Raw genomic sequence first — 24,979 nt, 5'->3', positions numbered from 1 at the left:
AATCCATTTCTATGGATGTAAACCTATTGTAAGTAGGACCATTGGATGAGGCTTCTTCAGTTAAGGTGTGACCCACCTAATTCAGAACGGGTCTTAATCCTGTTATTCGCATCCTTTATAAAGGAAATGAATACAGGCAGAGAGAGAAAAGGCCACAGAAGCAAGAAGCTGAAATCAGCGGAACCCAAAAGAGAAGGGAGAGACCAGCAGATGCTGCCATGCACCTGGCCATGTGGCAGCGAAGCCAAGGATTGCCAGCAGCTGGTCTTCAGGAAGAAAGCATCGCCTTGATGATGCCTTGATTTGAACATTTCCCCAGACTCTAACTATGAGCAAATAAATTCCCATTGTTTAGCTGAACTATTTCATGGTTATTTGCTTTAAGCAGCCTAAGAAATTAAAACAGAGCTGATGCTGGCTTAGGCCAGGATGGAAGGGGTGAGAAGACATCAGTCAGATTCAAAGACATACCTGGAAGATGGAACAAATGGATTTGTTAGATATGCAATGCGAAAGAAAGAGAATAGTTATGAGTGACACTGAAATTTGTGGGCTGCAGCCAGAATAGTGGAACTGCCATTTACTGATATGGGGAAGATTCAGGTTAGGGGGAGAAGATTAGCAGTTAAGTTTTGGACATACTAAGCTTGTGGTGCCTACTAGATCTCCAGATAGATGTGCTGAGTAGGCAGTTAGAGTTTAGAATTTATTGCAGAGGTCTGTGGTGTAATATAAATGTAGGAGTCAGAAGCACACAACCACAAGAGTCTATTATTTCTTGTGGGTGTTGTAACAAACCACCACAAAGTTGGTGGCTCACAGCGGAAATGTATTTCCACACAGTTTCAGAGGCCAGACATCCAACATCAGTTTCACTAGGGTGAAATGAAGTTTGTAGCATTGCCATGCTCCCTCTGAAGGTTCAAGGGGAGAATATGGAGCTTCCCTGGTTTCCAGCCCTTTCTCCATCTTCAAAGCCTGCAGTATAGTATCTTCAAATCTCTCTCTCTGCTTCCATCATCACATCACCTTCGGCCTTCCTGAGGGTTAGGAATTTGGTTGATGCCAGGGCAGGCTCTCTTATGAGTTTGCAGCAAGTTGCTGGCCAGGCTGCAGTCACCTGAAGGTTTGACTGGGGCTAGAAAATCCACTTCCAAGATGGCACCCTAACGTGACGGCCACAGTTTCTCACCACAGAGGACTTTCCACAGGGTTTCTTAAGTGTCTTCACACCATGGCAGCTGGCTTCCTCATGAGAAAGTGATCCAAGAAATAGAATATGTGTGACCAAAACAGAAGCTACACTGTTGTTTATAACCTAACCTCAGAAGTGACATAAAATCACTTCTTCTATGTTTTATTGGTCACACAGACCAACCCTAGTACCATGTGGGAGGGGACTATAAAAGAGTGTGAATATTGGGAGGTGGGGATCACTGGGATCATCTTGGTGGCTGTACTACACTGGAGAAGTTTTGCATTCATAATTATGAAAAGAAGTGTTTATATCAGAATTACACTAACATCGATAAATTTTTTGAGAAAGTATTTTCTTAACCCAGACCCTAAACCTTATCTCCATGAAGACAATTTAATTTATCGATCAATTATCTACATAGCACAGTTACCTATTTCTTATTGTTTACATTGTCCTTCTTTATTGCATAATAAAATTTGAGTCATCTTTTCCACATACATTTCCTAATTAAGATTTGATTTATTGATCCACCTTACCAAGGCTTTTTGCTAATCAGTTTTACTCTCATGAGTTTCATTTGAGGACAACTGTATTTATCAAGTCAAATTTTCCAAAGCTAAACTTTGTAGGTGTAAGTCTATAAATTTTGTAGACCTAAGTTTCACAAACAATACTTGATTTTCTATCAGTATTTATCAAAAACACAAATTTTATCTTGATTCGTTTTAACTATAGCCAGTTTCATCTCCTGGTAATTATTTCTGTTGTGATTTTCCTCATGAGTTGGATTAAAGGCCAATATTTTGTAGTTATTTCTTAGCAGGAATCTCTAAGTCTCAGATGGTTCAGAATTTCTCTGTTATCTAAGATAGTTCTTCATCATCATTCTGCACACTATGTTCTATCTGCCTCCATCATCCCTGAAGGAATACATAATATTCCTGAATATGCTGAAGTCAAATCCAAAGGGTTAAGGTGTTTCATAGGAGTTAAAATGAACCTTGTCATCTCACCTTCTCCTCTTCCTAAGTGTGATGTGATCTACCCTTCCACCTGACCCTGACCCACTGAAAACCAGAAAGTTGTCCCTTTGGTAAACTTTGATCAAATTAGGCCTAAGAGCAGGTTTAGGACAAATTGGAAGCCCTGGATCTTAAGGGCAAACAAGTTGCCTTTTCTAACGGTAACTTTTTCTGGCCCTGGGTCTTGGAACCAAGTAGTCACCCATATTATGTGTTTATTGAATAAATGAACAAATACATGAATGAATAAATTTTAAAAACCTGGTTACTTCCTAAGCTCTGTGAGGTACATGAGCAAGAGAAGTCTGTGAGCCCTTACGTTTTTGGTCTACAAATGATGCTCCCATTATTGTATTCTTGAGAAACTCTCAATACAGAGACACCTAATTATAGCTTAACATTATTGTGCTCTAACCTGCCTTAGATTTCTTCTCCCAGTTAAGGGGCCATTTCAGGAATGTTGTAGAAGTATGTATGTGTATTAAGAGATCTATTATAAGGAGTTTGGCTTGTGTGATTGTGGGGGCTGGCAAGTCTGAATTCTACAGAATAGGTTTTAGGTAGGTAATTCCGGGAGGAGTGATGAAGTCTGCAGAGTAAATCTGTAGGAAAGTCCAGGAAGGAGTGGAGGATATAATCTTGGGGCAGAAATCCTTCTGATTCTGGAACCCTCTGTTCATTACTTTTTAAGGCCTCCAAATGATTGGATGAGTCCCAACTACATTACTGAGAGTAAGCCCCTTTACTTTAAATCAACTGATTATAGATACTAAACCCATCTACCATGTACCTCCACAGTAAAAACTAGACCAGTATTTGACCAAACAACTGGCAACCATAACTAAGCCAAGTTGACACATAAAATTAACATCATACCCCTTTTCTTTTTTCCCTCACCAAAGGAATCCTTTTCATAGGCTGGGATGAATCAATCAGATTCTCCTTCTAAAAAAGTTGAGTCAAAAGACCCAAAATCAGTCCGTTGTATGATGCTAATTTGAGGGAATCAGGACTTCAGAGCCAGCTCCACAAAAGCTGGTCTGCAGAGAAGCTGGGGCAGGAAGGTGTGGGGAGTAGAAAAGAAAGAAACAAATTTGAAGGAAGAAATTAATAGCACCTGTTACCTTGCCAGTTGACGCTGAAGATTTTTGAGCTGAGTAGGAACATGCTTGGTTCTATATTCGAAGGAGATGAATGCAGGTGAGCTGTGTTGGGGAAAGGGAGGAAGGTAAAAGGTCTGCTTGGGGATCCCTTATAATAGCCTGGGAGAGAAGTATGGAGAGCAGTCAAGTAGCTGCTGTGGTAATAAATTGAAAACGAACTTGATAACGGGACAATTTAAGATGGTAATAGGAACAATCAAAGCCATAGGAGTATAACTGGGTGACTGTGTAAGGTGCCAAAGCCACTTAGCAGGCAGAGGCCACAGAAAGAGGGGCCCCTTTGAGGATTTGGATGATCAGCAGGCAATTCAAAATTGGGAATTTACAAAGTATGCCTTTGTTACTTGTTAGGTTAGGCTTTTAAAGATTACATTAGAAGTTTGGTAGGAAAACAATATAACATTGCTAAAGAGTGAAAAATGGGAAAAAAAACTAGTTTTTTTTTTAAATGCCATTTTGGTGCTTTTCTTTACATCCTTTTTTCCTATGGTTTAAAAAATGTACTGCCTGATACAAATTTAAATTGGACTTTAAAGGGGCCTGAAAGGAAGGCTTTTGGTGAAATTCCAGGTTAAAAGAAGCTCCTGGGTAAATATATGCTCAATAAACAGTGGCTGGAACTCTAAGGCTACAGGTTGACATGAAACATTTTCTTTTCTGAGAATTTAAGTGCTTTCTTTAAACTTAAAATGAAACGGATTTTTTGTTTTAACTAACGAGAAAGGAAGGACCAAGGGAACAAAATACAGTACGAAACTTGTCCCGAGGAATGCTCATCTGAGAGTAACCTCTAGGTGGGAAGAAACAGCGCTTGCGCATGTGCTAAAATGGTGCCTCAGTCGACCCGCCCTCACCCCGCCCCTAATTCTGGGGAACTGTGTAACCGCGACACCGGGTCGGCTTTTTTCCTTCCGCGCGTTCTCCCCTGCAATGGCGTCTGGGTTGGTGCGGCTGACCCTGCGCGGGCCTCAGTGCCTCCTGGCTCCGGCAGCCGTCACTCTCGCCCCGCCGATTCGAGGAGTGAAGAAGGGATTACGCGCCGCCTTACGATTCCAGAAGGAGTTGGAGCGGTGGCGCCTGCTCCGGTGCCCGCCGCCGCCTGTGCGCCGGTAGGAGCCGCCTTGGGAAAGGGTCTGGCTAGTGGTCAGGGACCCTGGGCTTCATCGCCCGCGGTTTCGGCGCAGCGGCGGGGAGGATTGCTCATCGCTAATGCGGCCCCGGCTTGAGCCTAGGAGGATTGCGTTAGATAGAGACACACGGGGGACGGGGACGGGGACGCGTGACCTAAGGCAAAGGAAGTGGATTTCTGCCGAGGACGGCGGCGTGCCGGGCTGCTCCCGACGTTTCGCAAGAACTATTTAGAATTCTGCCAACTGAGTGTTGTGAGACAGGAGATCGACTGGAAGGGTAATCTTTATGTGAGGTTGGAGGGTATTGTAAACCCAGTTTAGTTAACGCCTGAGAATTCTTCGTGTACATATAGGAGGGAAGAAAGCTCTCTGGACCACTGGGATTTAGAAGAAAATTCTATTAAGTATGTAAAACAAGTCTCCGGTCCTGAATTTAAAAAGTTTAGCTTTAGATTGTTACCCTAATTAATCTTGTTTCAGTAGTAGTAGTTCTAGCAGAAAGATGCTCCTGTTTTTTATAGCCCCAAATTAGACCACACTGTACACGTGGTTCTGCAACTTGCATTATCTATTTAATAATGTATCTTTGACATATTGTCATGGCAGCACAAATAGATACACCTCATTCTTTTTTATGGTTGCCTGCCAATTGTATACATGTACTCCAATTTATTGATATTTGAGTTCCATGTTATTACTGTTAAAACCAATGTGGCAACGAATATTCTTAAGCTTATTATACCTTGAGGTACTTATACATGGCTCGAAATTTTGATAGCTACTTTCATAAAGCTCTCGCCAAAAAGATTGATCCAGTTTATTCTTCTACCAGTAACATACCTACACTTTTCCGACTCAAAATATTGCCTTCTTTTCCCAATAGACCAAAAAAGAAAGAAAGAAAAAGAAACAAAATAGCGCCTCTTCTTGGTTCTCATTTCTCTGATTATTATGAGGGTAGGCAATTTAAATTTTTTTAATTGGAGGAAACTTTAAAATTTGTTACTTTAAGCCTAGCTCTGTATATTTTGCTGCCATTTTTACTTAAAAGGGCTTTTGTTTGGGTTTGTAATCTTTTAGGGAAAAAAAAGACTTTTTAGTCCATTCTTGAAATGATTATGAGCTTTTCACTTACATAATATAGATACTAGATTATTCAAATTCTATTTTAAATGGATAATTCCAAAGTTTAAGTCAGCAAAATGCAAAGTAAATATAAAAATAGAAAATAAAAATTATAATTTTTGTTTATGACCTGAATTGGTGAAATTATATTTATATTGATACTTAAGAGTGAAACATAGTGCCATGGTTAGTGCATAATTAAGGTACTTAAAAGTTAGAATAGGGTGTGGGTGTAGCTCAGTGGTTGAGCACCTGCTTCCCATATACAAGGTCCTGGGTTCAATCCCTGGTACCTCCTTTTTTTTTTCAAAAAAAAAAAAGGATAATAGCTTAGTCTTTGATATTGAAGAGCCTCTTTAATGTGGCAGTTGATTCAAAGGGAAAATTAATCTAACCACGTACATAGCATGTAGCAAAGCATAGTAAGTAATCATTGTACTTGAGTGTTAACATTTTAAAAATCAGAGCCTGGCAATAAAGGAACGTTGCAACACTGGGAAAAAAGTTTAAGTCATAGTGACAAGTTATTCTCTTTACCATCTCTAATTGTCTTCTATTTGACATTTTTAGTTCTGAGAAGCCCAACTGGGATTATCATGCTGAAATACAAGCATTTGGACATCGGTTACATGAAACCTTCTCCATAGATCTTCTCAAAACTGCATTTGTTAATAGCTGTTATATTACAAGTGAGGAGGCCAAACGCCAAAAACTTGGGATAGAGAAGGAAGCAGTTCTTCTGAATCTTAAAGATAATCGAGAACTATCTGAACAAGGAATATCTTTTTCACAAACTTGCCTCACACAATTTTTTGAAGACGCGTATCCAAACTTGCCCCCTGAAGGCATCAAAAGTCTTGTTGATTTTCTCACTGGTGAGGACATAGTGTGTCATGTGGCTAGAAACTTGGCTGTGGAGCAGTTAACACTGAGTGCGGAATTTCCAGTCCCCCAAACTGTATTACAACAGACTTTCTTTGCAGTAATTGGAGCCCTACTACAGAGCAGTGGACCTCAGAGGACTGCAGTTTTCATCAGGGTAGGTAATTATTAATTGCACATGCTCAGACATTCTTGAGGGTAGACAAAAGTAAAGGTTTGTAAGTCTTAAGGACTGTAAGTTTTGTTTTTCATTTTGCATTCCTAGAACCTCCTACATGATAGATGCTCAGTAGATGTTTGGTGAATGAATGAGGCCAAAGAATACTGTGTCAGGGCCTTGTGGGGCTAGGAACCTTCATACTTCAGTACAAACTGCTGTTCTGTTCTGCTCTTACACATGATCACATATAGGATTTCTGAGTCCCTGTGATATACAGCCAACTCTTTGTTAGCCAATAGCTTAGCTAATTGAAAAAAAAAATGTGTATAGGTAGCTGGTATGTCTTGACACCTACTGCCCTTTTTGAATTTATTAACTGAGGGCCATATTACCCTTCATCACTTTATGAAAACATGAGTTTGGTCACTTAGATGCTAGAAAGACCACCCAATCGCTTTAAGTCACAAAATCAGTCTTGATTCAGGTATTTGAATGCCAGGTCCTTTAAACCAGCTTTCCTTGCTGTTAGAATCTATTATTAATTTTTTTATTGTGGTGACATATATACAATATAACATTTCCCATTTTAAGCAACTTCTGGTCATTTAGGTTTGTTACCAAATTTGGTAGTTTTGATAGTGAAGAATTCCTATGTTAACACTTCAAACTGTTCATAAGTAAGATCTGTATTCCTCCTGCCCCACCTAGGTTCTATAATAGGTGGGTTACCTGCCTGTTTTTGCGAACTTGGATATGTTAGCTGACCCATCTGGAGTAGGAGCTCAGGGAGAGGAGGAGAAAAGAGCAGAAGGTTCTCATTTGATGGCTCTTTGCTGGCTTAGTTCTGTGAGCCTGGCTGATGTTTAAAACACCCTGCTGAAACCTTCCAGTTGTGTTTCTTGACGTGGGCAACAGCTTCTTAGCTCCTCATTTCCTGGTAGAATACTTCATCCTGACTGAAATGGTTCCCTTTAAAAATGACATCTCTTGTTTGGGTTCCGCATAGGGTCCCAAGGATTTTTACATCTTTGACAGCAGTTGCAGGTTGCAGGCTTGTATTTCACTAGTACAGGCACCTTCGGCCAGCCTCTTGCCTTTAGACTCAGGAAGGGTCTAAATACCCCTCACCCCAGGCTCAAGGGGCAGGTGGACCCTTTGAGGCTCTCTAGGCTTGCGGTGGAAAGAAAAGCTCTTCTGCCCTTCACCCACCCCGGAGTGAATTACAGTACAACTTTTTTGAAAGAAATTGTCTTTCACAAAGTCCTCTCTCCATTTCCAGTCTGTTCTTATAGCCTCTGGAGGAAAGGGAGGAGGATAGGTTTTAGAATTTTAAACAGTTTGAGGGCACCTCTTTGAAATTTCCCCAGGGTAGTTACCAAACCATTTTACAAATATTGGTTTATCACATTTTAGTGTCTCTGTTCACATTTTCAGTTTAAGATCCTGTTAGACAGTTCAAATACCTGCTTTCTAAATCAAGAGCATTGATGTTTTCCATTGCTGTCTACTATAGCAGAATTAAATGGTTTGCATTGCCTTATTTTATTCAGTCATCCAACTACTAATTTTTATTGTCTACTACATGCCAGTCCCTGTGCTCAGCACTGGAGCCAGAAGGCTAAATGGGATGAGTTCCTTGCCTTTAGGGATTTACAGCTGGTTAGGCTGTGGGAAGTACACTATGGAACTCAAAGAAGCAATGACCAACTCTGTTGAGTAGGATTAGGGAACATTTTACTCAAGTGACCTTGCCCCTAAAAAGGACATTCCAAGAAGAAATGTCACGAAAGAGCTTGTGCTTAGGGAACTACAAATAATTTTATATGACTGGGAGAGTAACAAGAGATGAGTCTGGACATTGAGGAGCCAGTTTATGGAAGGTCTTTTCAGCCATTACTGCTCAGTCCGGACATCCGAATTATCAGCATTATTTGAGAATTTATCAGAAATGCTGATTTACAGGTACCACCTACTGAGTCAGAATCTCTGGAAGTAGGGCCTAGGAATCTGTATGTTGACTAATTCTCCAGAAGATTCTTTTGTACTTGAAAATTTGAGTAGCATTTTTTTTAGCCTGCTAAGGAGTATGTATTTGATGATCTTGTAAAGGCTAATGACATCTGGAGACATCTGGAAGCTGGAAAAGAGTTATAAGTGGGAGAGTTTCATGATCAAATGTGTGGTTTCGCATCAGTTCTTCTGTCATACTGCTTCTTGACTCTAGGAGCATGAGTGAAACTATTCAACCTGCACCCTACTGAACTTTCTAATAATAAATTAATAAGATTAGGAGTAACCCGAAAAAATAGGAGCATAGGTAATTAATTACCCCAGAAAAATAGAGATTTTCTGTCTTCCTACTCTAATAGCAGCTTAGTCCTTACAAAAGAATTGTTTTTCCTTACCCTACAACCAGTTATTCCATAAGACAAATAATAATCCAATAATACATACACACATGTATATTTCCTAAGGCATCTTTCTCTCTGTATATAAAAAGATTCAGTCTTCTAATGAGAATGGAATTATTAACAACTTTAATTAATAAAGCTGAAATAGAATTCTTGGGCTTCTTGGGATATTGTGACTTTATTTTATAGAACTAAGGGAATCTTACTAATTTTCACCACCTGCCCCCTTTCACCCATTCTTCCACAATATATAAATTGTTACGAAAATTAGTTTTTGTTTCCATATTTTCTATACAACATAAATTTTTTAAAATTAGCAAAATGGATTCCCTTCTGTTTCACACATTTATGACTTGCTTCACAGTTTTGTCTCATAGAGAAAGTATTACAATGATTTGCAAAAATCTTTAATTTAGTTGAAGTAAATAATTTACAGGCCCTGAGTGGTTTTTTGCATGAGTTTTGCCACAGATTTATTACTGTTTATTTCTTCAACTTTTAAAAAAATACCACATTTTTTCTTACTGAAGAATATAATTCTAAATTATAAGACAGGATTCCACATTTGTCTTATTTTGGTGTAGATCATATTGTTTGAAATAGGCAGTTTTTAATGCTAACTGATTTTTGTAATAAAATTTATATGAAAAAAATTATAGGAATGAAAAAGTAGTACATTATTTTACTTTTCTATTTCCCATTAAGTTTTTCATTTCTGTTAAAGGTACTTTGAATTATAGTTCTTATTTGCTTTATGCTCATTTTAATGTATAAACTGTATTTTTATATACAGGACTTCTTAATTACTCAGTTGACTGGAAAAGAGCTCTTTGAGATTTGGACGATAATAAATCCCATGGGTCTACTGGTAGAAGAGTTGAAGAAAAGGAATATTTCGCCTCCTGAATCTAGACTTACTAGGCAGTCTGGAAGCACCACAGCTTTGCCTTTATATTTTGTTGGCTTATACTGGTTAGTAGAATTTTAATCTTAACCTTTTAATGTTGATTCGAAACCTTAAAAACATGCTTTTTTCAATTCCTTAACATAACCTCTAATTGCAGTAAGATGATTTTTTCAATCTCATCCCATGATTATCTTTTTACTCTCCATGTGTGCATTGCCACTCCTGGGCAGGCTGCACTTTTTTTCGTGTGAAACGGCTCTACTTAGGGAGCGCACTCCTTGTGTGTGGGGCTCCCCTATGTGAGGGACACCCCTGTGTGGCAGGGCACTCCTTGCGCACATCAGCACTGCGTATGGGCCAGCTCCACCACATGGGTCAGAAGGCCCTGGGTTTGAACGCTGGACCTCCCTCATGGTAGGCGGATGCTCTATCTCCTGAGCCAAATCCGCTTCCCCATAATGACTTTTAAAAAGATGATCAGTGATACATTTTCACCAAAACATGATGATAAATCTTTTATACTTGAAGTTAACTCTTAGATATTTTTGTCTATTCCTTGCTTTATACAAGTAGATATGTGTATAATTATTATAAAGTTTAACCTATATATGATCAACCCTTCTTTCATTTCACATTCCTGTCAGCAAATGTTCCTTGATAAACTCCTTCCTGAATTGCATTGCTCATTTTTCTTTTTGGTTCTAGTGTTTCTCAGCTTTTAAGTCAATTTACATTGAATCCAAGTAAGTGAAGTCATTGGGCATGAAGTTTTCAGAAAGATGCTTCTTTTATTTGCACAAGGGAAATTTTTAAAATTAATTAATTAATTTTTTAAACAAATCAATTTTATTGATACATATTAATAAAATTTACAGTGCACCTGAAGTGTACAATCAGTGGCATTTAGTATAATCACATAGTTGTGCCTTCATCAATTCAGTCATTGCTGGAACATTTTCATTATTCCAATAACATAATAATAAGCAACAAACAAAAACTCATCACCTCTCAATCTCTCTAAGCTTCCCCTGCCGTACATAGCTGTTATTCTGTTTCTAATTTACTCTTTTTTAAATTAATTAATAAATTTAATGTTACATTAAAAAAATATGGATTCCCCATATACCCCCCACCCTCCTCACCCCACTCTTCCCATAACCACAACCTCTTCCATCATCATGGGACATTCATTGTACTTGGTGAATACATCTTTGAGCACTGCTGTACCACATGGTCAATGGTCCACATTATAGTTTACACTCTCCCCCAGTCCACCCAGGGGGCCATGGGAGGACATACAGTGTAACTGCTGCACAGGGGAAATTTAGGGTCAGGATATTTCCATGGAAAAGTTACATACGGGGAAGTTGCTGTGGCTCAATCAGATGAGCTCTTGTCTACCATATGGAGGCCCTTGGTTCTTGTCCCGGGGCCTTGTGAAGGCAGGCTTGCCTGCACTCTAGGGAGTGCTGCCTGGCCTGCAGAGAGCCAACTCAGCAAGGGGATGCAACAAAAAGACGGGAGACAAGCGAAAACACACTGCAGGGAATGGACACAGAAACAGCAGACAGCAAACGAGTCGCAAGGGGGGAGGGGAAGAACATACAACAAATGGACACAGAGAGCAGACAGCGTGTGCGCACACGCACACACACATACAAAGCCACGTTGAGGGGGAGTTAAAAAAAATGATTGATAAGTAGCGTATCTGTTTTACTATACTTTAGTTAAAAAAACCAGGATTTTAGTTGCTTGATGTATACATCCTTTGTTCCCTTGCAGGAACATTTTACATTTTTAAAGAAGAGTTTGCTAATTACAACAAATATCAGTAAAGCAGAAGATTATCCACTTTTGTTTTATCTAATTTAAGTAGAAGATTAATGGTCAACATTTTGTAATCATTTACTGTGCTGCCTCAGTACGTGAGTTATTTGAGTTGTGAACTATAAATATATAAAATAATTTTTAAAAAATCTGAGTAAGATTCCAAAGAGCTTTAGGTTTTAAAATATATAACTGGTTATTTTTGATGTTTTGATGACAAACTCAAAAGGAACCTTTTTTTCATCAAAATCTTTCCTCACATTATATCTCAGATTCAGAATGAGTTAAAAAATAATCATAGTTCCCAAGAACAGTTTAAGAGTTTAAGGATTTTGTAACAAGATATTTCATTTATATGTTCTTCCAGTCCTCCCTTCATCATTTAAAAAACAAACAAAATTCCATACCAATATAGATGCCCCTTGATTTTTTTTACTTGAAAAATATGGGGCCCAGTGAATTTATATTAAAATGTAAATGTTTTATTGTTTTAATTGCTATATATATAATGAATTTGCAACAGATCTGTTAAAAAATATATCTACATGCATTGTGTTACTTCTGGTAGATATTATTACCAGATAAGATCTTGAAAGCAGCACTGATTTATGTATCAAGTTTTATGATGCACTGGGTAATTTAAGACTACTGACTGTCTGCTTTCTTTTTAGTGATAGAAAGTTGATTGCAGAAGGACCTGGAGAGACAGTATTGGTTGCAGAAGAAGAAGCTGCTAGAGTGGCACTTAGGAAAATTTATGGATTCACTGAGAATAGACGTCCCTGGGATTATTCACAGCCCAAAGAGAATTTGAGAACAGAAAAGACCATCACTGCCAGCTAGCCAATCAAAGATGTGGCAACCTGAAATTTGTGAGCAAAATAATGAGATAAAGATGTTCAAAGCTAGACATTTTTCAAATTAAAAGGGAAATCTGTCTTATTCTCCATATTGTATTCCTAAAATTAAAATGTTAATGAGGTCACAGTTTTGTTTTGTCAGAAGTCTTTTTTTTTTTCAGGGCATTTTCCCTAAAGTCCTTTATTTTATTATTGTGTATAATTCGTACAGTTAGATATATTTTATTCCCTTTAGCTTTGAGGTACCATAATTTGAATATATGTTTTATATGAGCTTTGCTGTAATAGCAATAAAATGTTATTCTTTCTCTAAATGTTAAATTGTAGTTTGATTTTATATGCCTAGGAATTTTAGGAAGTTGCCTCTCTAATATTAGTAATTTAGTAATGTTATCCAGTCTAACTTCTAGAAATACAAGGTGTAGATAATAATAGTTTGATACATATTTCCATTATCTCTAGATTCTTGCTAGTTTTAAAATTCTATGGACTTTTAATATATTTCTTAGTTATTCCATTTCTCTAAAACTATAAATGACAGAAGAGGTAAATTTCATGCTTTTGAGAAATTGCCTTTTCTGCAAAAACATGAAATTCAAAAGCAGCTTAAAATGTTGGTGCTAATGCAAGTTTACTGTTGGAAAAATAATGAATGTATTTATAAATTCACTTTAACATCCCATAGTCATCATGATAGCTACTATATACCAAGCCCTGTTCTATTTTACTATATTAATGGATTTAATGCAGTAGAGGACAAATCTTACTCAATGTGTCTTTATAGTTCTTTAATTGTGTTCAACTACAAATTCCTTTTATTTCTTTTAAATATATTGGCGACAGTAATACTTTTTAGTTTCAGTCTGCCATTAATCACTCAGGAATTAAGAGAAAAGTGGAATTTGGGAGTCGAGAAGAGAAAAAAAAGGTAAAAATGTTAAAATGGAACAGCATATTAGCCATAAAGTCTTTTTATAAGGAAAAATGAAGGAAAGTATTTCAGCTCCTTTGAACCTCCTTTCTTGTGACTGGTTGAGAGAGAGTTAAGTCTTATTTAAGAGAGCTTAAAGCTATCACTAGCTGAACAAAGACTTTTTAGAGGGGAAAGTTTGAGAAACTGTCAGTTGGCTGAATTAATAGTTATTTCACCTTTCCTCCATCTCAAACATTCATATTATTCTCTTTGTCTTGAGAAGTGGCAGTTAACTCCAAGTCCTAATGATCGAACACAGTCATAGAGGACTAAACCCCACTAGTAGAGTGCCACTTTTATGTGTCGTCCACAAGTTAACCTGGTTTTATAAACATCCTGTTGATACCAGAGGAGAAGGGGGATCATAGAAAGTTTGGGGGAAGTAAAAGATGGTAAATGTTCTCTAATCATTTACTCATCCAACGTATGCAAAATGTCAAATTCTACTTGAGAATTACCTTAATTCTTTTTTTAGGTGGATGTTTTTTCTTAAAGGTCTTTTAGAGAATTCAGGTGTAAACTCAGTAATCCTGTTTTTCATTTTTCCCCTGTAAGTTGTGCTGATAATGTGATCCCTCATTTCTTCTGCTCAAGGCCCTTTGCAGGACCTTTATCTATAAAGTTGGAGAGGAACTGTCCTTACCCTTAGGTTTTCTTATCCTTTAGTTTTCAAGCTTTCAAGCTTTGAATACTTCTAGATTTACAATGGAATAACTGTAGGCCTCGTTTATAAAATCTACTTTGCAATTGAAGAGATCCATCATTAAAAAATGTGATTTTAACACACTTCTAAGTAGTCTTCTTTGTTAAATTACACTTTTTTAAAGCACACAAGAGAATGACGATGATAGATTGGAATGTAGAAACAATGATTAAATGTATTTTTATAGTTCCATATGAAATAGCTTGGATCTCTGGGCCAACTATTTAATTTGTTAGTACTTAATGAGAGTAAATTCTTCCTAAGATTGATGTGTGGGCAAGAGGAACTTGTGAGTATGAGGATGTCATCAAATGGAGCGTGTGACCAAAATCATTCAGTGGCCATTTTGGAAGACTGGCTTTTTGAATAATTGATAAGAAAGGTTGATAAGAAAGTTATGACCATAAGGAAGTTGTTGGGATATAAAAGCACTTGAACTGAATTGGCACCAGAGAAAAGTATCAAATGTTTCCTTTGAAATTCTGATAGCCTGTTTCCACCTTTACCTACTGTCCAATTCCCTAAGCCCAAAGTAGTTTTGTGAAAAATTCCTTAGCCAAAAATGTTAGATTAATGTCTGCAGACTCAATTATATAAACTCCATTCAATTTAGTTCATACTATATTTCTACTATATGCATATATAAAATAGTGATTATTCTCAAAGTGTTTTTATATAGTCATGAGAGAGTGAACTATTGTGAAAACTGAACTCTAAGAATGGAATAGGGGCTTTTATGTTTAGCAGTATATTGATATTGGCCACCAGATGGTGTTCTAATAATTTCACAGTTAAGTAGTATGAAGTGCCATCATGGGGAACATGGCATTTTTTGCCTATACAGGAAAGCTTATATATGTACATGGCAAACGCTTACAGCGAAACATGATTTTTCAAGTCACCTTACAGCGCTAATATTCTGTGTATATGTCTTCATAAGCAAGCAAACTTTTCTCCCCTCACCTCAGGATGTTGTAAGTTAAGAATCTGATTTACAAACAATTCACTTCTGATGCCATGGGATGGAAGGTAGAACTCTTGTATGTTTACTGGAAAGAGGGAAAAGGGCAGGGCTGCCATAGATAAAATTTTTAAAGTACAGTTTTTTTGCCCCTTACTATTCCTTTTTCTCTACATCTCTTTATGATGGGAGAAAACACTGCAAAGGCAAGGGAATCCTGATGTCAGCCTTGACACTTCCTAAAACCATATGTGGACATTCTTGCCATGAGGAGAAGCAGCTCACAACATTGCCCTGCTGAGGAGTGCGCCCCAAAGGAGGATACTCAGCTGGCAGCATTCTGCTCAAGGTCTGGATCTCTAGGTTCACTTTGTTTTTCTTTTTTTCAACTGACATGTATCATCTCTCTAAACCTCAGTTTGTGAAGACCCTCTATTGCTACCCCCTAGGACCAAGAGCCGTGGCTCTTAAATTTGCGTAACAGAGCCCTTGAATGCCACAGTTCTCTCTGAATACCAAGAATGATTGTTAGGTTTAATCCCATCCTTCAAACTACACATTTTTTCTGGGACAGAATTCATGCAATCAAAAAGTCACAACTGTAAGTACACATGCTCCTCAAAAAGAAGGCTTTCTTGGTACTGACAGTGTTTGCTTTCCATTAATATTTGTTCACGCTTTTTCATTTACCTGGCCGCCTGTCAGTGCTTCACTAATATCAGAAGAATGATTTATTTTTTTGTTATTTTTTAAAGATTTTTAAAAAATTTATTTCTTTCCGCCTCCCCCCCCCAGTTGTCAGCTCTCTGTGTCCATTTGCTGTGTGTTCTTCTGTGACCGCTTCTATTCTTATCAGCGGCACTGGGAATCTGTGTTTCTTTTTATTGTGTCATCTTGTGTCAGCTCTCCATGTGTTCGGTGCCATTCCTGGGCAGGCTGCGCTTTCGCGCCGGGCGGCTGTCCTTACCGGGCGCACTCCTTGCGCGTGGGGCTCCCCTACGCGGGGGACACCCCTACGTGGGGGACACCCCTACATGGCACGGCACTACTTGCACGCATCAGCACTGCACATGGGCCAGCTCCACACGGGTCAAGGAGGCCCGGGGTTTGAACCGCGGACCTCCCATGTGGTAGGCAGACGCCCTATCCATTCGGCCAAGTCTGCTCCCCAAATGTTTTTATTTTAAGGCAGTACTGGGGATTGAACTCGGCCTCGTACATGGGAAGCAGGTGCTCGACCACTGAGCTACATCTGCTCCCCAACGAGAGTTTTGTCTGTTTTGTTTTTAGAAGATGCCAGAGATTGAACCTGGGACCTCGTGCATGGGAAGCAGGTGCTTAACATCTTCAGCTACATCTGCTCCCAGAAAACCAATGATTTTTTTAAGAAAAATTTCTGGAATAAAAACAAGAAAATTGAAAAGATTAACGTCCCCCTGCAATTGAGGAAGAACTCTGTCATTTGATTATTTGCAGAATATACCATTTTACTAGAGGCATTAGAATTGCAAAATATTCTATTCTCATCTGGGATTTTTTGCAGATTTGAGTAACAAGGTAATTAACATAAAAAATGGATCTCTCTTGTTAAATAGGGGAGGCAGGGCTTTCCTGACTTTGATACCTCCTTTACATAAATTATTATTATTATTATTTTTAAAGATTTATTTATTTATTTATTTCCCCCCACTCCCCTGGTTGTCTGTTCTTGGTGTCTATTTGCTGCGTCTTGTTTCTTTGTCCGCTTCTGTTGTCGTCAGCGGCACGGGAAGTGTGGGCGGCGCCATTCCTGGGCAGGCTGCACTTTCTTTTCACGCTGGGCGGCTTTCCTCACGGGCGCACTCCTTTGCGCGTGGGGCTCCCCCACGCGGGGGACACCCTTGCGTGGCACGGCACTCCTTGCGCGCATCAGCGCTGCGCATGGCCAGCTCCACACGGGTCAAGGAGGCCCGGGGTTTGAACCGCGGACCTCCCATATGGTAGACGGACGCCCTAACCACTGGGCCAAAGTCCGTTTCCCTAAATTATTGACATCAACATCTACATACCAAGATAACGTGTCAGTAAAGTCCAAGAGACATTTATCAATAGAATATATAGTTAATAAACAGTCAAAAATCAGGTTACCATCAATTAACTTGAAAGTGATATCCATGAGGCTCCTCACTACTTGCCACTAGGACTCAGTTCTTGGTCCTAGGATTGGTTTTTTGTCTAGAAAAGGTAGGTACAAGGCCTGCTACCCTTCACTATCTTCAGTAGGTAGGATTATAAACTAAAGATGAAGGACATGAAACACTAAGAAATTAAAAATTCTATCTTGCTACCTAATATTCAGTAATTTAATCTGCAAATACTAACAATGTACTTAGCATCATGTAGAACAGCGAGGGAGCATGTTGCTCATTAAAATCACAACATACACCTCCCCTTTTCAAAATTTGGAAGGGGAGTCTCAATGCGGCAGTCTGGAGAATCTCCAAATGGGGCTTTGGAGCTGGTGGTGCCAGCCACTTTTTGGCCTCTGAAAGTGGACTCTTGGTGGGCAAATGACAGTGTCATTCAGCATTCATGGGAGGTTGAGGATAGAGAAATCACCCACCAGCTCACCTAAGCCTTGTCTCCCTCCCACCAGTTATCACTGACTAGTCCTAGGAAGAGGGCATTTGCCACTTTGCTGGCTCCAAGCAAATCCCAGCCATCCCTACTTCAGTTTCTTAGACCCCCTTCTATAGCGCTCATTTCATTCAGTCTTTCCATTTTCAGGAAAACAAAAAGTTACCCGTACAAAAGCCATTCCCTATGTCTTGGTTAAGTTCACTTTTCAGGTTGCCTATCTCCTTTTTAGGACAAAATCAAAGGCCAAAAATACATATAGTTTTCAACTCATTTGGGTCAATGCCTATTAGTTTGTGTTTTCCATTGTGTCTCAGGCCAAATTAAAAGTACCAAATCTCAAAAGTGTCAAATGAGTGAATTCACTGGTGTCCTCAGTGTTCCGTAAGACCACCATTTTGTTATTTTGGGGAAATTGCAGTCTGTCTTCTGTTCAAACTCAGTATCTTATTTGGTTTCACTCAAGGAAAGGAGTTTTCATACGTTATATCTTTTTGATGTAAGACAGGATCTAGAGAACTCGTTGACTTAAGTGTGTCAAAAGATAAAAGGTTAAATGACATTAAAAGTAATCTTTTTTTTTTAAATATTTATTTCTCTCCCCTTCCCCCCTACCCCAGCTGTCTGTTCTCTGTGTCTATTTGCTGCGTTGTCTTTGTCAGCTTCTATTGTTTTCAGCGGCACGGAAATCTGTCTCTTTCTGTTGCGTCATATTGTTATGTCAGTTCTCTGTGTGGATGGTGCCATTCCTGGGCAGGCTGCACTTTCTTTGGCGCTGGGCAGCTCTCCTTACGGGGTGCACTCCTTGCGCATGGGGCTCCCCTACGCGGGGGACACCCCTGCGTGGCAGGGCACTCCTTGCGCGCGTCAGCACTGCGTATGGGCCAGCTCCACACGGGTTGAGGCGGCCCGGGGTTTGAACTGCGGACCTCCCATGTGGTAGACGGACGCCCCAACCACTGGGCCACGTCCGCCGCCTAAAAGTAATCTGAGAAACTTTTTTCTCCAGTTCTGAGATTATATACAGTTTCCAAAAGTCAACAAGTGTCAGAGTCTGGATGTTGAATGGTGGGGCAGGGGTAAAGATGAACAAGTTGGAAAATCAAGGGAAAAATATAGGGAAGGTAAATAGTCTATGAAACTTGATATTATGATTTTTATGAGAATATTCCAAGTTCTGTATATCAAACTTAAAACTTTACAGTACATCAAGAGGCACTGAGAAATGTGCCCAGTAAAACGTGACCCAGTTTATACTATTGGGGAGCAGGCCATCTGTATCATATACTAGGCCATTTGTTAGACAATATTAGAAGGGCAAACACCTCTGGTCCTTTCTGGAAGGAGTGCTGCTCAAGTCAAGACCCGAGATCTAGTCTTGGCCTTGCTGCCACTTTCACATCTTGTCTTGAATTCATACCCCTTTGTCCTACTTACCCATCTTATAAATACATTTGCAACTGTAAGATGCTTTGCTGTGCTAGAACTGACTCTCCCTTCCAAGGCTAAATTCCTTAAGAAAAGAATGTATTTATCTCTTAACCGTCAGTACTTGGTACTTAGGTATTTGAATGAATGAATGGAGTTACATTTCTGCCAAAACGATTCCTATCTTAAAATATTTAAAATAATTAAATGGGATCAGAAACCCGGAGAACCCTGTAAAACAGGTTCTAAGAGGCATTAGTAATCGTTAACATGTCTACTAGCATATAGGTGGCCTGAGGCAGCCCCTTCAAAGTAATTTTTGGCATTTACTCCTGCACAAGTAAAACTGTCTTCTCAATTGGCCAAGGTACACATACTTAAATAGTTGCCAACACCAAAGCCCAACCAACCTGACCGAAGAGAATTACAGCAAATTGGTGGAGTGTAGAATGTGAGATTTTAATGTGTAGTTAAGGAATGACGAGTAGAAAAAAAAATATTTTTAAGTTTTGATAAGACATCTTTTACATGATTCTGATTTAGATAAGGCTACTCCAAACAAAACAAAACAAAAAACAAAAATAAACAGGCAAATCAAAAGTGACGAGTTTAGGATTGTGATGGCTGCTTATGAGTTCAATTTAGAAAGTTATCCCAAAAAAACAAAACAAAAAAAGCTTCATCACTTCAAAAAAAACAAGTATTCCAGCCTATCACCAAAATAAAACATTCACTGTCCACTCAAGATTTCCAAAATATATTAGTATCCAGCAACTTCTTTCTACACTTGCTTGCAAAATCCCTACCCTTTTCTGAAACTATTCAGCCATCACTACAGGTGTGAAATGTCTGTGAGATTAGAACTGGGATTACCGCAATAATTACTTCTTTGAAGTGATTGTAAACTGAGAAGTTCTGAACCAGAGACAGCATTAGATAATGATTGCCAGGCTTGTAGGAAAAAGGGAGGAAAAGTCCAAGGGCTTTGAATTTTCTGCTATTTGCTCAAGTGCAAAGGTTCCTTTTAGAAGTGGTCCAAGTTTTGTTTTTGAGGTACCCGGGGCCACCTCATATGTGGGAAGCCGGCATAAGCCACACTGGCTTTCCTGAGTTGGTTTTTTCATTTGTTTTCTTTTTTCAGGAGGTACTAGGAACCAAACCCAGGATCTCCCGTGTGGGAGGCAGGAGCTCAACCACTCACTCGAGCCACATCCACTTCCCTCAAGTATTTTTTAAAAGGCCTCGTTTCTTTTGTCGTACTTTCAAATTGTAGAGAAACAGCATTTTGCCTTTTACTACTTGTAACACTTTATTTTTACTTCGTACAAAATACAAAAACGTAAATCAAAAGAGTATAGACCAGTGATGACAGGCACACTGCACAACAGCAAACCTTGTCTAGCAAGACAGTTTTTTAAAACTTTTTAGTGAATACATGCATCATATAAAACAACAACAACAACAAAAACACAGAGGCTAGAGATTTAGCTATTTCTACCCCCAAAATAATGCTTACTGCCAAAACTCTGGATAGAGGGAAAAAAGAATTAAAAAGGCAAATAATATTTGTTCCATAAAAGAGTCAAAGCTACCATAAAATGTCCTCCCCCCACCCCTGCCCCATGTCACACTGATTAAATTTCTTCTGATAAGCCACACAAAAACAAAACAAAACTCCTAACCTGGACAGTAAATACTCAAAAGGGTTTTAACCTAGGTAACCATTCAGTAGTTTAAAGAGTCTTTTAGACATTTTGAAGCCTTTCTATTTGTTTCTCAGTACAGTGTTCCAGCCATCCTGCCCTTCTTTCTCTCTGAAACATCCCAGAACAGAAATGTTTGTATCACTGAGTCTCTGTTCCTAAGAACTAGTTTTGAAAAAGAAAGTAATGTCCAAAAATATTTAACAGAACAATGAAAGAAGTAGGAAAGGAGACTTTTCTTCGTAGCAAAGTAGTCTTTGCATGGCATGGTTCTTTTGTATATTCTTCAGGGTTTGTTTATCTGCCCCATGAATAAGACAGCACCTATAGAATTAAAGAAAAAAAAAATAAAAGAAATGCATAACTTTATAAAAGAATAATCCTTAAAATAAAATGAAAGCCTCAAGCCATGTTTAGCCTATTATTCTCAAGCAGAGCTCTCTGTAATAATAGAACACATTATTCTGCAATAATGCAAAAATGGAAATGGTCTATATTTTTACTGTCCAATCTAGTTGTAGCCTCTAGTCTCATGGAGACTCATGTTTTCCCTTGAAAACATGGCCAATGTGACTGGAAACTAAATTTTATTTCATTTTATTTTTTGAATTTTAAATTATAGTCCATGTTAATTTAAATTTTAAAGTTATATAGTCACATATGGCTATAGGCGCCTGTATTGGACTGTTCAACTCTGGACCATACTGTTTAATTATGACACTAAAGCCACAATAAGATAAAAGCATAAGGATTTACTTTATATTATTAAAAAAAAATAGGAAAACCAAAAATGTACTAGAAGCCCAATCTGTACCAACATGAAGCCACTCCTTTACAAGGACAATCTAATTTATCCATAACAATTTTTCTAGAAGGGAGGAATTACTGTCCTTGTTTTAGAACAAGTTGTGCCTGAATGACAGAGCCAAGTCTGAACCCATGACTCATAGAGCCAAGTTATATTGAATTACTGTTCCCAGGTCAAAACGATAGAGTGGGCTTAAAAACAGTGAAGACAAAGGTTTAACCATTGCATTTATTTTAAAAATCTGGAAGAATCAATAGATTTCAAAAGTGTGCCCCAAAGGGCTGCTGGCCAAAATAAGCAAAAACCTAAAATCCTGTCAGCATTTAAAAGATTCCATGACTTTGTGTAAACACAGCTTTGTCTCTCAATTTTTTCAAGGTGGGTAGAGTATTAAAAGTGTTTGCAATTATTGACACAAGGGGAACAGATTAAAAGCAACACTTGGATGCAGCTACAACTACCATATTCCATTCCGCATTCTAACAAGTGAAATGGATAAGGAGAATTGCTTACCTGTAGGATTATGCCGGATGAAAAATAGAAAAGGTTTGTCTACTATAAACCAAGGAGGTGATGACCTGGCAATTAGAATTGCAGCTGTGGAAAGAAAAGGAAAAAAACATTGTATACCCAGTACCAGGCAAGGCAGCTTGCTCGATGGAGCCTCCAGTGCTGATGTTTGAGGACACAATTAATTAGCATCCCACAGGCTGGCCATGTACCAAGAGTCACCATTCACCATTCACCAAGCACCTACAAGGCCCATGGTACTTTTTTTTTTTAAAGATTTATTTATTTTATTTATTTCTCTCCCCTTCCCCCCTCCTGCCCTAGTTGTCTGTTCTCTGTGTCTATTTGCTGTGTGTTCTTCTTTGTCTGCTTCTGTTGTTGTCACTGGCACGGAATCTGTGTTTCTTTTCATTGCGTCATCTTGTTGTGTCAGCTCTCCATGTGTGCGGTGCCATTCCTGGGCAGGCTGCACTTTCTTCCGCGCTGGGCAGCTCTCCTTACGGGGTGCACTCCTTGCGCGTGGGGCTCCTATATGCAGGTACACCCCTGCGTGGCACGGCACTCCTTGCATGCATCAGCACTGCGCATAGGCCAGCTCCACACGGGTCAAGGAGGCCTGGGGTTTGAACCGTGGACCTCCAATGTGGTAGATGGACGCCTTAACCACTGGGCCAAGTCCGCTTCCCCCATGGTATTTTAACGTCTCGTTTATTCTACAAAAATGCCATCTTTGTTGCTAAAAGTACCAACTCCTCCTAGGGTTTTAATGAGGATGAAATGACATTAAACAAGTTATAGCCCTTAGAACAGTGGTTGCCGCATTGTAAACACCCAGGACAGATTCACTGTCTTTATTATTTTTTATTCATTCCACCTGCCTCGCTGATGGAGTCCTGGGTCCTTTTGGCCTAACCCAATCCTTTCTGTTGATCAAAACTCAGCTCAATGCTCAACTTGTCCATGCCTTCTCCTTTGTGACCCAGGACACACTCTAATCTCCTTTGCCCTGGCAACACAGACTCTCATCGGAGACCTACTTCCTTATCTTGCTGTTCCACTCATCAGGTGTAGATATCTGACCTAGAAAGCAAACTTCTTCAGGGTTGTGGGTCTTGGATACGCCTGATCTGCCAAGCTTACCAACGGGGGTTTCATTTTCTGAGCCCATGACAGGGCGCTGCAGGAGGGTGGATGCCTGTTGGAACCCAGTGCCCGCTACAACAAGCCTGCAGTAACACTTACTCCTCTTCTCCAACCACCCAGAAAGTGGCAACGCCTCGGTCCTGATGTTACCAAGGAAATGCATGCAGCTCTGCCAGGGTAAACCATCTGACCAGGGGTCATTAAAAACAAATTAGGGGGAGCAGGTGTAGCTCAGTGGTTGAGCACCTGCTTCACATGTACAAGGTCCCAGGTTCAATCCCCGGTACCTCCTAGATAAAAAAAAAAAATCAGTTGTTAGCAGGCTTGCTTTGTGGGAGTGTCACCTGGGAAGTGACTCAAAGCCCCCACCCACAATGGCCCTGCATTTACTCTTGAAATCTTTAAGAAGTTTTGAACAAGGGACTCCACCTTTTCATTTTACACTGGGCCCCACAAATTATAGAGCTGGTCCTAAGCGTCACACTGGCTGGCAAAATTGGTCAATAACTTCAGGCCAAATTTAGAAGTCACTCGTATTTATCCAGAAAATTTAAAAAAAAGATTCTTAAAAATTTCAAGCCCTCTTGTTTTAAGTCTTGGTTTTTAATGCTCTTTGAAAGGAGTAAAAATACATGTTTATTCAAGGAAGGCAACACAGTGTTTATTGAGAGTAGAAATGTTATCTTCTAATGATGAGAAACCATCAACCCAGCTGCAAGTGTAGTTAAGAAATTCACCTTATGAGCTCATAGAATTTGGCTAAGTCTATTTATTCAATTGCATATGGATCATTAGGGGGAAGAAACAACTTAGAGTTGTTCTATTTTTCCCTTCATTATATAAGCCATTAGAAGAAAAAGCAGATGTGGACATTCTAATTATCAGGGAAGAGGCTACCTAGCATTCCTGCTGCAATTCAGTAGATGCTAATTTTTCACTTCATCCTGTATAGATCTGACTGGTTACTACCCTACATGCTATCATCTTCTGTTTCAATCTGAAGATTGGTCTTCCAGCAAGAAGTCAGAATGTGCTTTGTGCTCCCAGAGCAGGAGTCAGCAAACTACTGTCTGTGGAGCCAAAACCTGTTTCTGTAAATAGTTTTACTGAAAACAGCCACCCCTGTTCATTTGTAGCTACAATAGGGAAGTTGAGAAGTTGTGACAGAGACCATATGGACCCACAGAACTGAAAATATGTCCTGTCAGGCTCTCTGGAGAAAAAGTTTGCCCACCTTGAACCAAGAGGCATTTATCTCACTGAAGTGCTTTCCTTATTTAGTGAAACAGATTGTGGAATTCCGAGAAGGCAATGCCTGGACCCATCTATACTTACCCCTGTCTCCCAAAGGCCAACCCACAGTACCTGGCTCAATGCACATTTGCTAAGTCAACGAATGCTCTGAGTGTGTTTCCTCCCCTATACAGGAGCCAGCCCTGGCACATTACT

The 24,979-nt window shown here is 39.3% G+C and overlaps 2 protein-coding genes across 2 annotated transcripts in view; one reads left to right on the top strand and one right to left on the bottom strand.

The window, feature by feature from the left end:
• The first annotated feature begins 4,277 nt into the window (after window positions 1-4,277).
• MRPL44 (mitochondrial ribosomal protein L44) lies at window positions 4,278-14,444 on the top strand. Its single transcript, XM_004457375.5, has 4 exons — window positions 4,278-4,492; window positions 6,209-6,677; window positions 9,885-10,063; window positions 12,497-14,444. The coding sequence occupies exons 1-4, from the start codon at window positions 4,314-4,316 to the stop codon at window positions 12,666-12,668; spliced, it is 999 nt and encodes a 332-aa protein (XP_004457432.1). The 5' UTR covers window positions 4,278-4,313; the 3' UTR covers window positions 12,669-14,444.
• A 6,205-nt stretch (window positions 14,445-20,649) lies between these two features.
• The window catches only part of SERPINE2 (serpin family E member 2), a 58,646-nt gene continuing 54,316 nt past the window's right edge, over window positions 20,650-24,979 (bottom strand). Inside the window, exons 8-9 of the mRNA XM_004457377.5 lie at window positions 22,391-22,474; window positions 20,650-21,393 (exon numbers count right to left, since the gene is read on the bottom strand). Of these exons, the coding sequence (XP_004457434.1) occupies window positions 21,356-21,393; window positions 22,391-22,474 (122 nt within the window). The 3' untranslated portion in view covers window positions 20,650-21,355. The remainder of the gene's footprint in view (window positions 21,394-22,390; window positions 22,475-24,979) is intronic.

This window comes from Dasypus novemcinctus, chromosome 7 (assembly GCF_030445035.2).
Source record: "Dasypus novemcinctus isolate mDasNov1 chromosome 7, mDasNov1.1.hap2, whole genome shotgun sequence".
NCBI lineage: Eukaryota > Metazoa > Chordata > Mammalia > Cingulata > Dasypodidae > Dasypus > Dasypus novemcinctus.
This window is presented reverse-complemented; position numbering and strand designations above follow the sequence as displayed.

What these genes read in the sequence shown, in the direction of transcription:
- MRPL44 (XM_004457375.5), top strand. Translation starts at nt 4,314, where the DNA reads ATGGCGTCTGGGTTGGTGCGGCTGACCCTGCGCGGGCCTCAGTGCCTC. An exon ending in GGACTGCAGTTTTCATCAGG is followed by an intron (nt 6,678 to 9,884) that starts GTAGGTAATTAT and finishes TTTTATATACAG; the next exon opens with GACTTCTTAATTACTCAGTT. An exon ending in TATTTTGTTGGCTTATACTG is followed by an intron (nt 10,064 to 12,496) that starts GTTAGTAGAATT and finishes CTTTCTTTTTAG; the next exon opens with TGATAGAAAGTTGATTGCAG.